General features: G+C 44.3%; 2 protein-coding genes across 3 annotated transcripts; one reads left to right on the top strand and one right to left on the bottom strand.

The window, feature by feature from the left end:
- The first annotated feature begins 36 nt into the window (after nt 1-36).
- POLR3F (RNA polymerase III subunit F) lies at nt 37-13,070 on the top strand. Of its 2 annotated transcripts, XM_031434301.2 has the most exons (10): nt 37-476; nt 1,524-1,641; nt 5,238-5,305; nt 5,665-5,685; nt 5,810-5,877; nt 7,240-7,352; nt 9,742-9,885; nt 10,102-10,209; nt 11,082-11,273; nt 12,331-13,070. In XM_031434301.2, the coding sequence occupies exons 1-10, from the start codon at nt 415-417 to the stop codon at nt 12,406-12,408; spliced, it is 972 nt and encodes a 323-aa protein (XP_031290161.1). In that variant the 5' UTR covers nt 37-414; the 3' UTR covers nt 12,409-13,070. The 2 variants fall into 2 exon arrangements, with proteins under 2 accessions (XP_031290161.1, XP_010984389.1); XM_010986087.3 differs by lacking the exon at nt 5,665-5,685 and having other exon boundaries at nt 38-476.
- Nucleotides 13,071-14,039: 969 nt separating this feature from the next.
- Nucleotides 14,040-22,287, bottom strand: RBBP9 (RB binding protein 9, serine hydrolase). Its single transcript, XM_031434302.2, has 5 exons — nt 22,149-22,287; nt 20,856-20,898; nt 19,839-19,944; nt 16,943-17,028; nt 14,040-16,563 (listed from the first exon to the last, which is right to left on the bottom strand). The coding sequence occupies exons 1-5, from the start codon at nt 22,245-22,247 to the stop codon at nt 16,337-16,339; spliced, it is 561 nt and encodes a 186-aa protein (XP_031290162.1). The 5' UTR covers nt 22,248-22,287; the 3' UTR covers nt 14,040-16,336.
- Nucleotides 22,288-22,533: the final 246 nt, after the last annotated feature.

Genomic DNA, 22,533 nt, shown 5'->3' on the forward strand with positions numbered 1-22,533 from the left:
AGCCGGCTTCTTAGCAACTAGCCCCGCCCCTGCGCTAGGCTCGGAGACTGGTACCCGCCTCGGTCTCTTTCCGTCAGGCTTCACCGAGGGCGTCCGAGAACGGGCTTTCACAGAGGCTGGAAAGTGCTAGAAGGTGGCGTCCCAACTCAGAATGAGAGAACCAGGCCCGTCGTTCGACAGACAGTGACATTCAGGAAAAAACAGAATAAGAAAACGTAGGGGCGAGCGTGATGGAGGCGGAGCAGGCGCGGCTTGGCCACCTCAGCGCGACAGGCAAGGAAGGACCGGCTGCGACACGGAGAAGAAGGCCCCTTGCGCCAGCCAGGCGCTGTCTTCGCTGGTTCTCGGATCCCCCGGCTCGCTGTCCTGCCGCTCCCAGCGTCTCTTCCCCCAGGGGCCGGGAACTGCGCCCCCATGGCTGAGGTGAAGGTCAAGGTGCAGCCGCCCGACGCGGACCCGGTAGAAATCGAAAACAGGTAACTCAGTGGGTAAGGTTCGGTTCCCGGCTCTGGAACCCGGGCAAGGTGCTGGGCCCCTTCTCCGGGACCACCGGTAGACACCTGCGTAAATTCGGTGAGCGCGCAGGGGGTTGGAACCCTCCTCCCATCCCTGGGATGCAGGAATCTCAGTAAGTTAAAAACGAGTTTGACAGCGTGCAAGTTTGTATAGCTGACCTTAACCTAGTGCTGTTAGCAAAGCGGTGCTAATGCACTTCCTTCCCACATGAAGGCGATGGACGTTCAGAGTGAACGCTCGGCTTTTCCCCCGTAGTACTTGTGGATGCACGTTCGGATCCAGGATCGCCCTTGTCCCCAAGGGAACTCCCACCACAGAACGTTTGACCGAAGTTAGGGTGCAGTTTTCGATTGTGAAGCAACATAGGCCAGATGATTTCAGTGAGCTGTTTAAGTGAAGATTTTAGAGCACCCAAAGCCTCTCCCCATTTTATATTCTCTACCTGTGCACTGCAATTTTTAGGTTACCACATAGTTTTAAAACACCCCAACTTTCTCAAACTGTTATAAATAACACGTAAGGCAAGTTGAAGATCTGGGTTTATTTTTGTTTGGTAGGGCTAATTCCAAAAGCAGGCCCCAGTTGTGATGAATTGTCATAACAAATTTTGACTTCCCACCCGAAGTGTTTGATTTGCCTCCTGCTTACAGACTTCCGGCTCCCTAAGGCTCTGTATCTTAACTTTGTCATACTGTTCCATCTGAGAAAATTGAAGCCTCAGCTGTAATATGTTTTTCTGTGTTTTCATTTGACTTTTGTTCTATTTTAAAGTTCATATTAGTAAGGGAAAGAAGTGCTTCTCTTAAATACAGTAATAATGAAAATACGTATTTCAGAAGCATCTTCCTCAATTTTAACATGCATTCATTCAGAACCACTGTAGAAATAGAAACGCAGATTATTTGCCAGTTGTGAAAGACAGTTTCAAACTGTTCTGCTTGTTTTTTTCCTCTAATGCCTCTTGAAATAGGTAAAAACTTGAATATCATTAATGCCTTTGTTCCTAGGATTATAGAATTATGTCACCAGTTTCCTCATGGAATCACAGACCAAGTAATTCAGAATGAAATGCCTCATATTGAAGCCCAGCAACGGGCAGTGGCCATCAATAGACTGTTGTCCATGGTAAGGTGAATCCAACTAGTTCATGTAGTTACTTATATGTCGTGACTGTTATCACTTCCTGCTATATAGTCATGAAACCATTCTCAAACATGTGTTGTGTTGTGACTGATGAGACTCCAAACCAGGAAACAGCCCAGACTCCCTGAATTGAGGAAAGAAGAAATAATTATGCATTTTACAAGACAAATGAAATAAATGTATATTAACTGTTATATTTATTAACCTAATTGTCACTAAGATACACAAGGGCACACATCTACATATAGGCATAATCTGTCCTCACCTTCTGTTTGCTTCCTACTGCTGGTATTGGCCATTCCCTGTAAAATATCCCCTTGCCTTGATTTTTCTGTGACTCATCACAGAGCCAGTTTGTTAGGGTCTGACTCTCCACAGCCTCACTCTGAGCATTTTAGAGGCAGGAATGAGCCCAGATGAAAGTCAGCGGCGCTGGGCCTCTGGGAGGACGTGCAGGCCCAGCCCGCAGTGACACTGCAGTAGGATTTTTAGTGAAGCTCTTCTCCCTGCTCTTGCTTCTTCTATTCTTAAGACCCTGAGGCCATAATATCATTCTTCTCCAGCTGTCCCCAAACACCCCACTTAGTGGTACCTGACACTCTAAATCTACCTGTTTCTCCTTTCTTTCCCCCATCATCAAAACTCCCGTGTCTTGAGAGCAGTTCAGTGTGGTCTTAGCAGCAAGAAGGACTCATCTGAAGACTAATTTGCTTTTTAAATCGACCGGCTTTGTTGGATTTCTAAGAGCTCTGGGTATGGAGGTTTGAGGACAGGCGAACCTTCTGTTAAACCACTCTCTTCAACCTTCTAGCTTGGGGGTTGGCAAACTTTTTGTACAAAGTGCCAGACAGGATATATTTTAGGCTTTGCAGGCCATATGGTTTCTGTCACTACTCAGCTCTACAGGAAGGCAGCCATGGACAACGCAGAAATAAATGGGTGTGGCTGTGTTCCATTAAAACTTTATAAAAACAAGCAGCTGGGGAGGAGATGGAGATGGCGGAGTGGGAGGACATTGAGCTCACCTTCCCCCACAAACACATCAAAAATACACGTGCTTGTGGCGCTGCTCTCACTGAAAACAAACTGGGGACTGCCAGGAGGACTCAGCTACAACCAAAGCTGTAGAGAAAGACCCACAGAAGTCAGGGAGGAAGGGAGGAGAAGTGATCAGGTCAGGACCTGCGCGCCTAGGAGGGGACACAGAAGAGGAGGGGGATGTCATGGGCTTAGAGATCCTCTCTGAAGACGAACTGGTTTGAACCACTGGTTGGGCACCCCAGCCCTGGGATCCATCACCGGGAAAACAAGTCCCCTTCGCTGTTTTGAAAACCAGTGGGACTTACATGAGGGCTGTAAGAAACCAAGACGTGTCACATGAATAGCATGCACATACTTGCTTACTTCCATGAATCCGGTGGAGGAGGCAGATGGAAACTGCCCAGGGCTCTGGCTGGTGTCCCACTGCTGCACAGTGGCAGGCCCCGGCTCCTCCAGCTCCGGCACACCTCCTCACTGGGGCCAAGGTTGCCATTGCACAGGAGAGGGCGCACGTGGAGGGGAAATCCAGGGGAAGTCTGGACTGCATCTGGACGGGATAAGGACAGCCATTGCTGGTGCTCTAAGAGGCAGCAGACCGGGAGCTGTCTGGAGCTCTGACTAGCACGCCAGGACCATCCCTGCGCATGCCCTGGCCCCTCTTGCTTCAGCACTGCTCCGCTCTGGGTCGAAGGGACCAGAGCCAGGAGTGGGAAGAGTGCACACTTAACAGGAATGGAACCAGCTCAGACCTGACCCTGCGGACTTGTGATCCCATCCCCCATAGGGCAGTGACAGCCACTGAGCATAGGAGAAGCCCTGGCTCACGCCTGGCTCTGGCTCTAGCCCCTCCGTCTCCATCCCCGCCTCCCACCGAGGTGATGGCTGCCGGCACGCCTGTGGGAAGGGGTGACCTGAGCTAGCTTCAGATCCAGCTCTCCCACCAAAGCTACAGAGCACACACAGACTGCACGGGAACGCTCCCACACCAGGACAGCCCTTCAAGACTGGGATAGATAACTGTTCACATAATTTCGTAGAGACAGAGAAAGTTAAACAAAATGAGAAGACAGGAATTTAAGTGAAAGGACAAGAAAAAAAAAACCTGAAAAGACATCTGATGAAACAGATGAATAGTTTACCAGATACAGAATTCAAAGAATTAATAATAAAAATGCTAACTGACCTTGGGCAAAGAATTGATGAACACAGAATTTTAACAAGGAACTAGAAAATATAAAAGGATCCCGTCAGAGCTGAAGAATGCAATAACTGAGATGGAAAACACACTAGAAGCTAATAATAGCTAAGACCAGGGGCACAGAAGAACACATATGTGATCTCGAAGGATAATGGAAATCACCCAATCAGAACAGCAGGAAGAGTGGTTTCAGTTCCCTGGCACATCGTGCTGTTCCATGCCTCAGGTCCTCTGCTCCTGCTGTCTCCCCTGCTCAGAAGGCCCTTCTTCCCTTTCCTCAAGACTCATCTCTGCTGTCGTCTCCAGGAAGCCTCCCTGAACCCCCAGGTTGGGCTAAAGCTTCTCGGAGAGTCCATCCTGCCCTTTACTTACCTTTACCTCTGTCTTAACGCCGAGCAGATGATATTGAAGTTAGCTGTGTCATTCTCTTTTAGAATTCTTGTTTGTCCTCTCCAAACACCTATCACAGTACAGGTGTTCAGTGAATGTTCATCAGCTGAATTGAACAACTGAATGGAGCCTCCAAATTGGGCTTTGTGGTTCAAATTTGCCACTTAGGGGGTCAGGGGAGGGAGAGAAAGTATTGCTGTTCGTCCACATGTAAACGTGATTCCAAGTCACGGGTCTGCCCAGCCTTAACCCTCGGGAATGGGGCCTCTCTTAGCCATGCTTCCTGAGCTGCGTGTAGCCCCGCCGCACAGCCAGCTGGGGTCGCTTAAGTTCAGACCCAGGGAAACGCAGGAGCATGGCAGACGTGCTTTATTTTACTTTTGATCTGTGTAAAAACAGATCTACCACAGGCCTTTTATTTGTAGATTGACCTTTCTGCCCAATTTTCTTGTAACACTACAGAAATCACACGTATCAGTAAATGTTACTATTAACGTTGTGAATTTTATTTAGTCATTGTGCTATAAAATATTTTTGCATGTGTAGCCTTTATTTGAACTTTTTAAGAAAAATTATATTTTATTATGTTTATTTATATTATATATATTTATTGAATTTACTTGAATTGAATATGGATTTTTATTTATTATTCTAAAGTTGCTTGTTTAAACTTCTTTATGCATTGATCATATAACCAAGCCGGGTCTAGCATGTAGAAAGTTGTTAGGTATTAATATTTTGGGAAATGAGGAGATAAAGAGCTAAGTTAAAAAAAAAAAAAGCATCACGTGGTATGATTGTCTCCAGTGAAGAACTGATAAGTAACCATGGAGGTAGGACTTTTTAGTTTGCGTGCGTAGAATATTGAAGAATGCATTCATGTTTGTCACTGGATTTGATACATCTCCAAAATAATTCACTGCTATTTTCTTTTTTAAAAAAACTTTAGGGTCAGTTGGATCTCTTAAGGAGCAATACAGGCCTTCTGTATAGAATAAAGGATTCTCAGAATGCTGGGTAAGCACCTAATTTTTTATTTTAAGAAAAAATTTAATATTATAAAAGTAACGTATATTTGGGGAAAAAAGCCAATACAGAGCTGCGTCACATCACCCTGTCCTGCCTCATCTCACCTCCCATCATGAGTCCCATTTCCCGGAGGCAGCTGCTCTTCCTTGGTATAGATCCTTTCCTCTCTTATAGGTGTGTATAAATACAGATAGGTGATTATATATTTATATACCATATATTTATATATAATCTCTTTTCTTTTTTTTTTTTTTTAACAAAAATGGAATCATGCTATCCATACTGTTTTGCAACTTGTTTTTTTCACTTACTGTATCTTGGACATCTTTTCATTCTGGTACATACAGCCCTGTCTCATTCTTTTTAAGGTAAGCCCTTCTTTTGGTAAATAAGTCAATGTGATGACTTTGTGAATTCATTTAAGTAGTCATGTAGATTATTAGATTATCCTGTACCTCTTTGCCTTTTTAATTTGACTTTATTCCCCTGCAGTAAAATGAAAGGATCAGATAACCAAGAAAAACTAGTATATCAAATCATAGAGGATGCAGGAAATAAAGGTAAGCATGTGGAGGAACAAGCAGAAAAAGCATTGTCCCTGGGACCAGATATAGGAGCTCCTGGCTTCCCAGGATACAGATCAGTCTGTAGTGGATGCTGCCATTTGTGTTAAAAGGAGAGGAAAATATAACAGATAACATACATATCCTTTGTGTGTGTGTGTGTGTGTGTGTGTGTGTGTGTACACACACACACACACACACACACACATAATATGTACACACGCTTGAAGGACACCCAGGAGTGGTGCCTCTGCTGCCTCCAGGGAGGCAGAACCTAGATGGCTGTAGGACGGGAGGGAAAGAAACTTCTGAACTCTCAACCATGTGAATGTAATATCTGTTCAAAATGAATAAATTAAAACTTAAGGTTTTTTTTAATCCTCACCTTCTAAGTTTCAAAAGCCTTACTGGACGCCTCCTTGCTTTTATCTGTAAACTGTGGGTAGTAACATCTCTCTGGATTTTGCAAAAACCCGAGGTTTGCCTGTGCCGCGTGGCCACGTCTGATGGAGGTCCCTGAGCAGCTGCTTGCTCCTCTCCTGTCGCCCCTGAAGAACTGAAGCTGAGCTGTCTTATTACAGTTTAGGATCTATCTGAGTCACTGATACTAGCTCAGACAATTATGATGTAACCTGAAATCATATACTTGTTTTAATGTTAGGAAGTTAAATAAACATTTTAAAAATAAACATGAAGAAGTCATTCTCTATTAAAAAAAAAAAAACCTTCCTATCTCATTATGCCTCTACGTTGGGAAGAAAATACAGCAAAATACTTTTACATATAACACTTATTTCCTTCTTTGAAAGAAAAGTCATAGCTTTCCACACAGGCTCTTCTTGTCTCCAAGAACTGTAATCTGTTTTCCAAATATACCTCTGTAAATCCATGCACACAGATGCTCTCATAAAGGGGTTTTCTTGCTCTGCATGGAGGATGGCAGCTGACCCCAGCCCAAACTTAAGTATGTTTTTCCCATCTGCAATCTAAAGTGAAATTTACAGAGAAAAGGTTGGGATGTAGGAGGGTTGGAAAAGACAATGTAAGTTAATTCAGTTACATTCAAGATTTTTCTTCCATTACAAAAAATGTCCTTTTCATGTGACTTTTAAAAGGTGCCACACTAGCAGTCCAAGAAATTTCCAGTTAGAAAACAGAACATATAACTTTTGTATTATTTGCATGTTCTTGTTCCTTTATCGGAGATTTGTGCCTCTAAGTCATTATTCCTGTAGCGATGCTCGCTCTAGGATATATTCATATACATGTATTTTGCTAGATTTGTAGTGAGATATATGCAATGGGAAAAGAAACTCAAATCCTACAGTGTTCAAGTTACTTTACTTTACTCTCTTATAGGAATATGGAGCAGAGATATTCGATACAAAAGCAACTTGCCATTAACAGAAATTAACAAAATTCTAAAGAACTTGGAAAGTAAAAAGCTTATCAAAGCTGTTAAGTCTGTGGCAGTGAGTAGTTTTCTCTTTTCTTCTCCTGAATGTTCACTGTGCATATATGGCTCCAAGTATCTTTCAGGGTTCTATTGTTCTGTAAGCTATGTCATGATTTCTTCCTTTAAAAAAATTTTTTTAATATTTTATTTATTTATTATTACATTACTTAATTCTTTTTTATTTTGGCAGGAGGGGGAGGTTATTAGGTTTATTTATTTTTAGAGGAGGTACCGGGGATTGAACCCAGGAGGTCGTGCATGCTAAGCATGCACTCTACTCTACTTTATGTCATGATTTAAAACAACTGATCAAAGATTTTTAAAAACTTAGTTCCTGTTGGATGGTTTGGAGATGCTGCTTAGACATGTCACTACTAGTTAACTCTCACTGTCTTACCCATGAAAAAATCTCAGGCTGCTTTACTCTTCAGTGCAGAATGTTTGGGGCGGAGGGTACAGCTCAAGTGGTAGAGTGCGTGCTTGACACGCACGAGGTCCTGGTTCAATCCCCAGTACCTCCTCCAAAACTAAAGTAAATGAATAAACCTAATTACTTCCCCCACCATAAAAAATAAAATAAAAATAAAATCCAATTTAAATAAAAAGAAATTCTTTTTTTAAAAAGTGGCTTTGTATGGCACAGTGTTAGATGTTGCCCATATTTATGAAGAAAAAAAAAAAGCCAGAATGTTTGGAATCATTAACATTTTTCCTGGATTTTGTGGTATGTAAGATAATTTACTTCAACCAGGTATTTTAGATACTCATTCAACAAATACCTGTTGTGCATTTGTTATGTGCCAGGCACTGTTCCGGGTGCTTGGAACACATTAGTGAACAAGTCAGAGGAAGGCCTCCGCCTGGGGGAGTGTCTGTGCCAGTGCACGGTGTTCCTCCTCCTCCTCCTCCTCCTCCTCCTCCTCCTCCCCCTCCCCCTCCCCCTCCCCCTCCCCGGCTGCATCCTGCAGGGGCTCCAGAGCGGCTCCATCAGGGACGCTGCTGCTGGCTTCACTGATTCAGGCATCAGAGGAGCTGCGATTCCCCTAGACTAACGTGTGCTTGAGCATAGAATTCACATGTGAGAATTTGATACTCATGGTGATTTTACTTCCCAGTGATATGTATGCCGTATCACTACCGCTCCCTCGTTTAGGATATTATTTCTCTTCCATATTTTACAAAGATAATTTCAAATACAAAATATAGAGAAAATAGCGAGTCCCCACATACCCGTGCCTGGCCTCGCTGTGACAGTCGTGCTTCTGCGTCTTTATTTTTAGGAAGAGCTTTCCTGAGATTTGATTCGGTGGCTTTCAGTTTATTCACAGAGCTGTGCAGCCATCACACTGTTCTAATTTTAGAGCATTCTCATCACCCAGAATGCGACTACCAGCAGTCACTCCCCAGCCGCCCAGCCCCAGGCCCTGACAAGCACTGATGCGCTTTCTGTGTCTGTAGATTTGCCTGTGCTGGACATTTCCTGTACCTGGAATCATACACTGTGTGGCCTTTTGTGTCTGGCTTGTTTCACTTAGCATGACGTTTTCAAGGTTTCAAACTAAAGTAGTATTAGATTGTAACCCAAAGTATAAAATAAATATTCATGAGTCCACACTGATACAGATAAATGCTTGAATAAATAAGTAGACACGGGAGAATAGACAAAACTCCCATGCAGAACAACTCCAAATCATTTATGTACATACTCCATCCTCAAGGAGGCTGAGCATAACTCCCAGCCCTTACGTGTGGGCTGCTCGTGGTGGCTTCTTTCCACATGTGGAAAGGGCAGGAAGAAAAGCAACTTTGCAATGAATAAAAGTGAGAAACGCTACGTCAAACCAGGTGATCAAAAGTAATGTCAACGCTGCTAAGTCATATTGATGACAGTCATCACCTGGTGATGATCAGGTTCCTCGAGATGAAGTGATGAGAAGGGCATTTACGTCTTTCTTCCAGTCCTATCAGACAAATCCCAATTAAGGAACATCCTACAGAATACCTCATCGTTAATTCTCAAAATTGGCAAGTTCATCAATAACAAGGAAAGTCTGAGAAACTGTCAAAAGCAAAATTTGCCTCCAGAGACAAGACAACTAAGTGTAATACAGTATTCCAGATAGAATCCCAGACCATAAAAAGGACATTAGGGAAAACTAAGGAAATCTAAATAAAATATATACTGTAGTCAATAATGACATCAATACAGTTCATTAACTGTAGCAAATGTACTCTCTGAACGTAAGATGTTAATAACGGGGGAGCCGAGCACAAGGGAACATGCACGCGGTACTGTCTTCCCAGTAATTCTGTAAATCTAAAACTTCTCTGAAATACGATGTTTGGGTTTTTTTAAGTCTTTGTTCTGGGAGATTTAACTGTCTGCTGTGCACGTTTTTTCCTAGGCCTCAAAAAAGAAGGTATATATGCTCTATAACCTGCAGCCAGACCGGTCTGTGACTGGGGGAGCCTGGTACAGTGACCAGGATTTTGAATCCGAATTTGTAGAGGTGCTTAACCAACAGTGTTTTAAATTCCTACAAACCAAGGTGAGGCATCACTGAGGAGACACAGCCCCAAATATTTTTTTAAGTTTCTTCATAATGATTGATTAATCTTGAATATCATATTTTATAGGAATTGAAAATGTTGAAATGGGTTATTTTTACTAGACAAAATATGTTCTGCTGTTGATTTCACTCTGTATTGGTTGTATTCAGAAAATACCAGTATTCTTCCTGAAATTTATGTTTCTACCCTTACAGGCAGAAACAGCACGAGAAAGCAAACAGAATCCAATGATACAAAGGAATAGTTCATTTGCGTCATCACATGAAGTGTGGAAGTTTATCTGTGAATTGGGGATCAGCAAGGTGGGAACTCAAAAGTTTCCAATTTGCATCTTACTTTTTTAAAACTTATTCTTCATCACAGGGATATCATTTCAGTGTATTCCAAACACATCTGTCCCAGACCCTTTTTCAGGTGATATCTGTGTACCTCCTTGAAGAAACCACTTCGAGAAAGTACTGTCCTAAGGCAGTTAGGCAAAGGCTGTCATTGCTGTTTGCACTTTCTGAACTGGACGTACTTGAGCCCGGGCCACAGAGCAGCCAAGGGAAGGCCTGGCAGTGCACTGCACAACCAAGGCTCAAGTCTGTTCTGATAAGTTGTTGACTCTCTTGGGGACATTTCAACATATGTGCCAAACATCATTCACCGTATCAGTTGTCATTTATGGCTACTCTTCTCCTTATGAGATGTAAGTGGTGTGTCAGCACATTCTTTTGAAGATGTGTACAGACACTGAGCTGGGTGCTTTTCACCATCAGATAAGAACTGAAGTAGCCGTGGGGACACGTCGTCTTCATTTCCTGGCCTCCAGATCTCTTTTATGAAAAACCAGGAATTTGGACTATCTGATGTCTAAAGTACCTTTCTGCCTAAGCATTTTATAAATCTCCATCCAACTCTTGCCAAAGAAATGTTACTCAACAACCGTCTAGATTTTAACTTACGAGGGGATCAGCAGGTGTCCAGCTCAGCATGAGCTCCAAGTCCTGTCGCTGCATCTCAGTGGTCTGTGCGAACTTGGGCCGCCATTCAGCCACTTTGCTTTCAGTTGCTCTCCAGCATAATGCTTCCCATTTCGCCAAGGAACTGTGACCTTTCACTGTTTTTAACACCCTCCAAAAGGATGTCTCCTTGCCCTTTTTGTGCCCTTTCTAACATAATCCGTTTTTAGGTAGAGTTGTCCATGGAGGACATTGAAACCATCTTGAATACACTCATTTACGATGGGAAAGTGGAGATGACTATCATCGCTGCGAAGGAAGGCACCGTCGGCAGCGTGGATGGACACATGAAACTGTACCGGGCAGTCAACCCAGTCATCCCGCCCACGGGGTTGGTCCGGGCCCCCTGCGGACTCTGCCCCGTGAGTTAAAGTGGCTTCACTTTGCACTTTCCTAGCACCAAGGGCAGATGCCACTTGATGTACCAGCAAGCACACTCTGGTTGGCTCAAACTCAGGGTTGACCACGAGCTGCTCCAAGCCCCATGTCACCTTGATGGCAGACCTTTAAAGAACAAATCATCACCTTGCACTCTTAGAATAACCAGGTTAAGGAAATTTGTTTTCTGCTCTTGGCCCTGAAATGGACAATTTTTGATGCGGGCTAATCATTTAACCTGAGTAGGGAGGGAAAGGAGATTTGTTGAGAACCTACAATGGGCCAGACGTGTTCTTGAAGATTTATGCATCTCATTTAATCCTCATGTTCTTTGGAACTAGTGGTGTAATTTCCCGTTAAGCCTGCGGGAACTTAGCCCATGGAAGACCTCAGAGCATAGCCTAGCCATAGGACCAGGACTCCCACCCTCACACCGAGATGATGCTCTTTACCCCGGGCTGTACCCCGGCACCTCCCCTCAGTCACCCCCAGGTAGTTTACGCGGCTGCCTGGGCGCTGCGGGCGCTGCCCCAACCTTCGTGGTGTTTATATTCTCCGGCCGCTAGTCTGCGTTTTATTGTCTGCACGCACGAGCTCTATGCCCTGGTTTCAGCTCCTAGGAAAAAGGGTAACCTGTTGGGAATTCTGTTCAGCATCCTTCACAAAAAGGAAGGTAGCTAAACATGAAACGTTTATTAGTCTAGATTGAGTCACTGGTGTGTATAGATGTCCCTTCCTGTCCCCGTTACCTGCTGGTGGCCTTTTGCCCAGGAGGCAGGTGAACCTGGTCATCTTAATGCTGCAGTAGGAGGTCCCTCACTAACTGTGTGATCCCAGCGCAGGTCTCATCACAGTACGTTCTCATATACAGTCCTAACCTCTTTCGGTTAGAAAGCTTTGTTTTTAATGTTGCTTATAAATAAACAGTTGGGTCTTGGATATTTCGTTAGGAATTTTAGTTGTAGCTGATATTTAAGACATTACCTATGATTAATAATTTTAAAACTCCAATTTGAATATTAACTTCTTTCCTTTTTAAAGGTTTTTGACGACTGCCATGAAGGGGGTGAGATTTCACCGTCTAACTGTGTCTACATGACAGAGTGGCTCGAATTTTAACAGAGAGCTACAAACTTTAATGACATTTTGCAAATGAAGTTCCTTTGGGAGCACATAATTTAACTCATGTTGGGACATCAAATTCCCTTGAAAGCAAACTTCAAGATACAGACTTGCTGCTATGAAAAAATATTTTGTTATCTATGAAGACTAAATTTATATTGGTAGAGTAGAGAACAGAATGTGAAGCAGGTAAGGTTAGTAGTGAAATCCATTCTTCTGTGAATAACATACTTTGTAACATCTGGAAGACCACCTTCGGAAGCTGTCAAGACTTCTGATGATTCGCGGGAAAAGCAGCCAGCAAGTCCACGCTCGCCAAGTACCGCGCTAACGGCTAGAGCTTTAAATACCTGTTTCAAAGTTATTTATTCTTTATAAATAAGAATAATGGCTCACTCTCACCATTTCTGTTTTCTGCTTTCTCAGTGGTTTCATTGAGAAGAAATTTAAAATGGCGAGAGCAGGAGTAGCGGGGGAGCACGCACACCTGGAGCCTGAGTGGGAGGGAGAGTGCAGACCCCTTTTCCACACACTGGATTCTTTTTTGTCGGAAATATTCCTTTAGAAGATTATGCCTCTGTACTTACCTCACACCCAAATGACGACCATTGTAAAGGATATGTTTTCGGTGCATAAATATTAATCTTTCTCATCCTAAAGGGAATACTTTGACTTGTCCTTCTTTGTTCAAGTCTTACAGGTTTCACACTGTAACTCAACTGTATTATTTGCTAGAATTTCCCCCCAGATTCTTATTTAATTAAAATTAAAACTAAACATAATCCATTGCTCTCCACTCACTCTATTTGGGGGGAAATTCTTCTTTTCTTATCCTGTTTTAGATTTGTTTCCTTTCCTTATTCTGTTCTTTTTGGGGGGCATGAGGCGGGGACTAGGGTATGTGTGTATGTATTTATTTAAATGGAGATGCTGGGGATTGAACCTAGGACCTCGTGCATGCTAAGCATGCACCCTACCACTGAGCTATACCCTTCCTGCCTTATTCTGTTACATAAATCATGGTGTAATAGGTCTAAACTAAGCAGAAAGCCATTATAATTGTCCTCATTTCTAGTAACACTTTCAGTCCGTCTTCAGCTGCATAGAAAACAACAGGTTCCCTGATGTGTTGTTGCACAGAACATAGCCACAGGCCGTTTTAGGATCTCAGCTGTTGTATTTCCACTTTGTAACGCCACTTAAGTTTCTGCGTCCAGGCCAAAAGCATGGAACCAAGGAAAGCAAGGCTTCTCCTGGGGCCTGAGTTCAAACACCAGTTTGGAGAACGAGCATTAAGGGTTATTTTGAGATAAATGGGGTAAGTAAAATAAAATTCAGCCCATAACCCGTTTTTAAGAACCAGATAAACTGTGGCCAGCTCTACAGAATTAGCATTTGGTGACACTAGTGCTTTGCAACAAAGACCCTGAATTTCAAGTGCTGGATATGTGTAAGACACAGAAGAGTCTGGGAACCTCAAGCTGCAGAGGGCTTCCGGTCCACCCTCTGTGACAGCTGGGGCGAGGAACACTTGTCCTTCCTGGGACCTGGCCTGTCGCAGTGGCGCAGCCTTATGTAAGGAGGAAACTGAGTTTGAAGGAGATTTAGAAGCAGAAAGAAGGAGCTCGTTTATGTTTTAAATACAGACTTTGCATTATGTGTTAATAACCAGAGATTTTTTAAAGCTTACAATCAATGGCTAAAACAAAGTATTCCTTGCCTCCCAGGATAAAGAGCCCCTTTAAATTTTTTTCCATTAGCTTGTCTTTCATTCTCAACATTATGAAGAGACAATAATTTAAAAATACAAACACCTCTGATGACAATCACGTGGATAGTTCCCCTACAGGAGAAGATCGTGACCAGAACAAATTGCAGGCTCTAGACTTACACCACCACCAAAAAATCAGATTGTTAAGTGAAACCCTAACCCTTACAGTTTACTTCCATTTAGAGTAAGGTACTTTGCTTTCCTGAAAACAGATACTCCCTGGTGTCTATCAAGGCCCCTCTCTGCTTTATAATGATCTGTAGAGAGTCAAACACAGAATCATGAGGGGCCATGATGTGATGGTTTAAATGGACAGTTCATGTGGGATTATTCCATGAAACAGAAGTGAATTCACATTGAGTTAATTTTACTTTGATGGTGGGTGAGAGAAGAATAAAACACGTGACCAGTGCTGTTCTATCAGGATGGGAATGCTGTGTATCTGCTGCCCAGTAAGGTAGCCACTAGTCACCCCTGGCTGGTGAGCACCTGAAACGCGGCTTCTGTGAATGAAGAACAGAATGTTTTATAGCTCCCTATGGTTACCGCCTACCAAACTAGGCGGCACAACTCAACAATCATATAGCTCTGTACTCAAGTTATTTTTAAAGGAATGAAGAATATCGAAATTAATTATTTCTCAATTACATATATTTATTTTTTTGGAGGAAGAAAACAACAAAGTATTATGAACTGTTATTGGTATAAGTTTGTGATTTTTTTAAGAAGGGACTCCCAAAAAAAAAAAGGCAGAGAATAAGCAGAACAATTACTATTTCCAAATAATTCAAATAGAATCAAACTTTGATTATAGGCATGGTCAAATCAATGCTAAAAAACAACCTCTCTAAAAACATTATTCAACTGATTTATCTACTTTGCGTTTCACTAACTTGTCAAATAAGCTGTTTATCTTTATTTTTAATGATAAAAGTAATACACATTGAGTGCAACAAACTCAAATAACCCTCAGGTGTATAACGTGAAAAAGATGTCCAGCACACCGTGCCTCCCAAATTCCCGTCCCCTAAGAGGACTGCTGCTAGAAGTTTAGAGAAGCTCTCCTGGCTTTGAGCACATTTAGAAATCAGAAGACTTTTCAGGTTAAAGTGATGGCTCTGAATCTTCATCAGGTGTGAACAGGGCATTCATGTCGTCACAGCAAGTGTCAGGTGTAAATTCGCGGGGGATGGTTAGAGAGAATACTGGGGATCGTAACAGCCCAGAAATGTTAGGAAATGAAGAAGGGTTTTTCTGAGGGAGTATGATTAGAGGAAAAATCATGGAATGATGCAGAAAGAGCTCCGAAAGGCCTTGGAAGTTACAGAGGTAGAACATTCACAGAACAAAATTTGAGGGATGGAAAGATGAGTTTGAACAATATTTAAGACTTCGTAACAAAATCCAAATTGTTCCCATGATTTCATCCTTTGACACTGTGTCCGTTTCTCGGCTTTACAGAGAACCATTTAAGCTCCTGTCTAAGCAAAGCAGCAGATGTCACAAAGGACGGCTTGGACTTTGTGTGCCTTGTGGTGTTTGCAAACTTTGTACTTGCACTGTAGTTGCCAACTAACAGACCCCATATGTTTATGGACTGAACATAATTCATGTACATATGGATTATACATATATACATACACTCATAGGCCCTAAATACAAAAACCACCATATGAATTTTTTTTCCTTGAAAAATCAGGAAATTGGCAATACGCTGCTGAATTCCCACATGGCAACAATCCAGACAGCACGGCAGGAGCTCTCCACGTCGCCCTAATCCTCACCAGTCTGGTCTTACACTGACCAGGTCGGCTGTGACCTAGTCTGCACTGGGAGTCAGGAAACCTGGGTTTCATTTCTGTCTTATTCACTTTGGACAGATAAGGGTGGTTAAGCTGTCCCATGTCCCTTATCAAATGGGAAAAATACTGCTTTAGGTCATAGCAATTTGAGGCGATGCAGAGTCTATAGAAAATGAAAATGCTGTTTTTAATTTAGTTTGAACGTGGAAACTTGTGTGTTTTTTAGGCTTCTTTGGAACTCAATTTGACCCGCTTTGTGTGTCCAGCAGTCACCTGAGAACTGCGGTCTGTAACTAGTCTGATCGCTGCCCCACTCCCACGCCCACGTGCCCGGCAGCAGGTGCCACGCCGTCTACGCCTGCGCGCTCAGCATGGACCTGACCACGCTGACCAGCTCGTGAAACTCCGTGTTCTGAAAGTGGCCGCGGTCGGTGAACCTGTACAATTTGGCTTCCAACCTGTCAGCCACTTCTTGTTGCTCCTTCCAAGGAAGGAAGGGGTCATCGGTGGAGCCAAACTGCATAATATGAGGGCAGTTGGCTTTGATCTTCTCCCACTGCCAGGGGCGGCTGAAGTACCCTGTGAGAAAACATAGAAGCTGTCAGTGCCCCGGCCACTTCCACCCCAGCCGCGCCGGTGCAGACGCTGCCGAGACACAAAGAACCCGAGCCTCAGTGCAGCTGGAGGCCTTTCTCTAGTTTTCGAATCCGTGGGGCTTGATACCATAGCTCCCCGTGAAGGGGGAGTACGTGGCTCAAGTAAAGCCAGGCCTCTGGGGTTCAGGTCTAGACTGTGGATTAGGAAGTGGCCCACCACTGGCAAGCACCTAACTTATCTAAAGCTGGGTGGTAAACATTGCTCAGACGCTGTTAGATTTTTTTGAGCCTGCGTCTAGTGACCTGAACCCACAGCCCCGTGACTCGAGGGGCTCTCCCGGGGGTTCAGCCTTTGGACTCACCGCTTGCACGCTCGTTCTCATCCCCCAGGTCGGACGTGTACGCAGACACTAACACGATGGCGTACACCTGATGGGTTTCTGCGTACCTGGAGGGAGAGGAACGGTGGCAGCTGGTGTTTAATGTTGAATCTGATCACCAGAAAGTCAGCAAGCCTCCCGAGAACCCACTCGATTCTGCTCACAGGGAGCGTGTGCTGCTGAGGCTAGAACAAGAAAGAGCTAGGAAGCCGGAGAACCGCAAGCCCAGCACTTACCTCGCCTGGGCTACCTGAGTTTCTTCTCATTTTTCAAACCTCTAATGTAATCCTTTCTGAATAAACACACAAAGTGTAGTCATTCTTCCATGTGTGCATTAATCTACCTTTAGTGTGCACTGACACTACTTGGTTGGTTACCGTACAGATTCCCAGGCTCTGCCCCAGAGCATCTGATCCAGATGACTGGGAGGGAGTGAGGCCCAGGAACCTGCACTTTAAGGCAGGACCCCTCCCCCAATCCAGGTGATGGATGCGAGTGGTCTGTGACTGTATCATCCCAGAGTTGTGCCTCTTTTCCGCACACTCCGCTTTGCACTGTGTTACTTGTTTGTGTCCTATTGTATCTGTTTCCCCCAAGGGCATCCCTTAAGGGCAGGTCTCAGTCTTCTTGATTTTGGTGACCCTGATGCTAAGTACAGTGCCTGGCAAGTAGACACTCAGCTAACCACGTGTAGACAGCTCCCTCACTCGGCAAAGACAGGCTACGGAAGGACAGAGAACGCTAACACTTTCAGGAGGCCTTCGTGCCAGGCAAGATTTACGGTTGATGTTTTGTTCCTGGACCTAAACTTTTTCCCCCAACCTTTTGTTTTGAAAAATTTCAAATGTACCAAAAAGAAGGACAACAGGCGCCTAGATTCATTCATTTTTGCTACATTTCACCCCTAAATACTTGAGCACGTATGCCAAGAACATGGCCATTCTCCTATAAAACCACACCTGGTACATGAAACACTGAGACAGTGAGATTACCTGGAATTGTTTTTTGCCACCTGTACCAAAAATGTTCTTTAAAACTGCTTTTCAACCCTAGATCCAGTCAAAGATCATACATTTGGTTTCAGGACTCTTCCGTTACTTTTAAATTTTGTGTTTAAATGACAATGACTTTTTGAAGAGTTTAAGACCAGTTATCTTGCACGTTACCCCTAAATTGAATTTGTCTGTTTCCTCAGGCTCAGGCCGCGGTTAAACATTTTGGGCAGGACCATTACACAGGCAATGCTGGGTCCTTCCCACTCCCTCACATCAGGGCCCAGGGAGCTAGGCTGTCACATCACTGGTGAGATTGTCTGATTTCTTAAAGTGATACCCCTCAGATCTCTCCACTGCAAAGGCATGATTTCCCCTTTGTGATAAATAAGTCATCTGTGGGGTGGTCCTCTGTGGTTGTGTCAATATCCTGTTGCCCTGTGATCTTACACCCCATGGTTTTGGCATCTGGTTTCTCCTTGCCTACCTTAACTTTAGAAGTTAATTTTTAGAAGATGCAATCCTGCAATAAGTTTCAGGGGTCTTGTTTGTTTTTTGAGGGGCAGGTAATTAGGTTTATTTATTTTATTTTAATGGAGGTACCGGGGGTTGAACCCAGGACCCCATGTATCCAGGCAAGCACTCTACCACTGAGCTATCCCCTCCCCGCATTCCATGGGTCTTTAAAAGAAGGCACATCGTAAATAGTCAGTGGCTTGAGAAAAATTCATCTGGCCTTGAGTTGGTACAGATTTCCGCATAAAAGGATTTCTTCATTTTCCAGATAACCCTTGGCAGCTTATAAACACTGTGACTGTACCCTGATTCTGTAGGTGCACATTGCAAAGCATTATGCTCATAGCTTTGACTGGTGTGGCTGAAAGGTTATGGAATTTGGCAAGATTTCTCTGACAAGCAGTTCATGTGACATCCTGAGGGACTGCTTGGGACAACAGGCTAGACAAAAACTATAATCCTTTGTCATCCAGCCTAGCAAATATGGAAGAAACCCAACCCTAAGAGGCTTATTCAGCCAGCTAAGTCCTTACCCTCTAGGCCTCATAAGCCTAAAGGGAGAGAGGTGATGTTCCAGTGGAGAGCACCAGGGATGTGCTGTGAATTCTGAGACTGAGGGCTGGGGGTGGGGTAACAGCGTCCACCCTCCAACAGATACTTATCAAGCACCCACCATGTGCCAGACACTCTTGTAGGCACCAGGGTTTCAGGGTCAGAGTGAACAAAGTCCCATCTTCAAGGGGCTTGCATCCTATTGGCAGGAGACAGATGAGAAATCAACAGGATAGCAGATTGGGAGAAGTGTTATGGATAATAAGGGGCATTATAAGCTATACAGGGGATGAGACTCAACGGGGTGAGGCTGCTGGTTCACACTGAGTGATTGCAGAAGGCCTCACTGAAAGAGGACATTTGAGGAGAGACAAAAAGGAGAGAGCCGTGCAGGTATCTAGGGACAGAGAGCCCCAGGGAGAACAGGGCAAGCACAGGCCTAAGGTTGGTGCACGCGCGGCACGTCCGAGGACCTGTGCTGCGCTGTGTAGGCCAGGCTGGGGGCGGTGGAGGGGGAACAGTAGAGATGACATCAGGGTAAGCAGGGGGCCCTGAAGGCTGAGAACTTCTTCTGAGGGTGACGGGAAGCCGCTGGGGATGGGAGGCTCTTCTGTTTCAGAAGGATCACTGTAACCCAGTCTGAGCAAAGGTATTTTTTAATCCATTAACTGAACCAGGAAGGAATTAGGACAGATTACGTTACCACTTTTGAGGTCAGCACTGTTTCCTCTGCAGTGGAAACTTAAGATGTGCCCAAATTTCCCAGGCGAGCTCGGCCGGAGCCCACAGAGCAGATGACAATTCAACAGGGACCGCACCTCATGGCCGCGACGGCCCCGGAACTGTGGCCTATGATGATGGTGTTTTCGTCACAGTGCAGCTCCGCCTCCATGAAGGGCAGCCAGATGCTCTCCCGAGCTGTGACTGAGGTTCAGGGGGAAGAAAGTCTGTCACTTGATAGGGACGGTCTTAGTCTAAGGCTGCCCCTCCTTCCTAACAGGACACTCAGCCGGCGCAGGACCACAGTGAGACACGGGGCTGCTTTAACAGAGCCGAAGCCGTGTGTTGCTGTTCAAAAGACTCAGATCTGTAGTTCTGGTATATAGTTTTTTATTTTTTTTTAAACTATGCTCTTATAAGAAAAAACCAAGGAAATAATAAAGTATTTATCTGAAGCTTTAATGTAAACTTTCCAACTTAAAAAAAATTTTTTTAAAAAAACTCTTAACAATACTATCACTCAAGTTCATGGCCATATATATTCTTTCTTCCCAGAAAAGTAAATTCCTGAGACAAGTCACAGACATACTTAGAACAAAAGGAGCAGTGTTACATTTTAAAATGAGGATCTCATAGAGATAAGGCAATGTTTTATCCTATCCTGCTTCAAATGAAAAACCCATAAATTGGGGGGGGGTAATTAGGTGTTATTTGTTTGTTTGTTTGTTTGTTTACGTATTTATATTTTAATGGCGGTACTAGAGACTGAACCCAGGACCTGATGCATGCTAAGCATGCGCTTTACCACTGAGCTGCACCCTCCCCCTACCCATCAAATTTGCCTGAAAATATCTGACTTATGGAATGGAAAATCAAGTTGCTTACAGAGTTGAAAATTAAGTTTTACCGAGCCCAGGTCCTCTTCTTGATCCTTACTAGAACCTCTGTAATGTGTTTTGGTTTGCACCCTCCTCCCCCAAATCCGTGCCATCCTTCACTGAGGTACGTGTTCCCTCTGGCTTCTCTACTGGGCTATCCCTGTTCTCTACCTGTAAAAAGGCAAAATCAAAACCCGACAAGAGGAGGCTTTTCAAAAACACGTTTAAAAAACTTACTTGGGTCAGGCATGTTTTTAGCCAAACACTGGAAACCAGGTATCTATGACATGAGGGGGAAAAAAAAGCTATAATACAGAGCTTAATTACAACTAATACTTTGCTAATAAGAAGTGAGACATCTGATAAGATCTTTATGAATCCAGTAAGTATTTGCTTATATAATGAAATGAAGTGGGTTAAGGGGCAACAGGATTACACATGAGTATACAATCCCTCCTCACAACCTCCATCTGTCTGGAGTTCTCTATCTAGCCAGCTCTGTAGATGGATGTGTCTGTGTGTGTGTGTGTGTGTGTGTACGTACACTTGCACACCTACTCTTATCGCCGGTGGCATATACGTTTAGGGAGGGCATGAGTGAAGAGGGTCTAGACAAACTGACCTGGAGCCAATCAGACTGCTCCAGGGAGTAGGTAATGAGCTACAGAAACGTGCTACAGAAAGTGGAAACCCCATCCACTCGGACAGCTCCAGCCCTGAGCTTTTGGTTTGTAGCTTTGGCCATGGCTTTTAGCCACAAGCCTGCAATTTCATTCTGGAGATCAGCTCTAGAGTTCTAAAGGTTGGCAACTCAGGAAGCAGTTGTATTGCCTGGTTAAGGAAGCGGTATTAAAAAAAAAATCAACATGCACAAGACAACCCTGAGTAAGATGTCATTCTTACAACGCTCACAAAGAAGCCAAATTTAACAACGCATTGTTTAAAGGATACACACACAGGTTGCAAAAGTACATTAATTTTTAAAACCGGAGCAAATGAAAAAACACATTTCAGATGGCAGGGAAATGGGATGGGCAGACACATAGGTGGCTTCGAAGGTACTGGTAATAATGTTCTTTCTAGATTTCAGTTTGGTGATGGATTCTCTGGGATTCATTACATTATGCTCCAGAATGTACATAAATGTTACTTATGTTATTTGTATATAATAATATTACATACTGAAATTTTAAAAATCTGAAGCAGGGAGCAGAAAAAACATGTTGAATTACCTAGAAGTCCCAAATCTGACTCCGCAGGACATACGGGGAGGGGGCTCGCCTCTAGCTCTAAGATGAGGCGCCTTGTACTCGGAGCCCTCAGACAAATCCACCAGGCAGTTTCACCAACCCAATTCTGACCACTAGTCTTGGAGTTTAAGCCAGGGCACCAGGGGAGGAAGGAAAATAGACAGGGCTCCGTGCAAGCGGAGGGTGCGGGGAGGGGTCGCGCGTTCAAACTTCAGTCCCCGGGCCCCCGCCCCGCCCCAGCTCCAGGCCGACCTCCCAGCGCGCGAGGCGCGCCTCTTACCTGCTCCAGCCCCTTCTTCACCCAGCCGTACCAGCCTTGCGTGGCCACATCCCCGCCGCCGTTGCCTGGGACAATGACAGCCTTGCTAGGAGAAGCCATGAGCCTGACCCAAGGCGCCCGGGGCCCTATCCCCGCCAGGAGGGGGTGCCCCGCGGCATTCTGGGAATTGTAGTTCAGGGGCGCCCAGCGCGCATGCGTCCCCCGCGGGACTCTGTACCGCACAGGACCGCAGAAAACAAGCCGGGGGAGATGCTATCACGTGTGAATCAGCTTCCACCTGCCTCTTCCCAGCGCTCTTTTCCTCCCTGATTTAGGATGGGCAGCGACTTGTCCAGAATGTGTTATCTCTTTACTGGAGTTACTGATACGTCTATAGAAAAGTGTG

Source organism: Camelus dromedarius, chromosome 18 (assembly GCF_036321535.1).
Source record: "Camelus dromedarius isolate mCamDro1 chromosome 18, mCamDro1.pat, whole genome shotgun sequence".
Lineage (NCBI taxonomy): Eukaryota > Metazoa > Chordata > Mammalia > Artiodactyla > Camelidae > Camelus > Camelus dromedarius.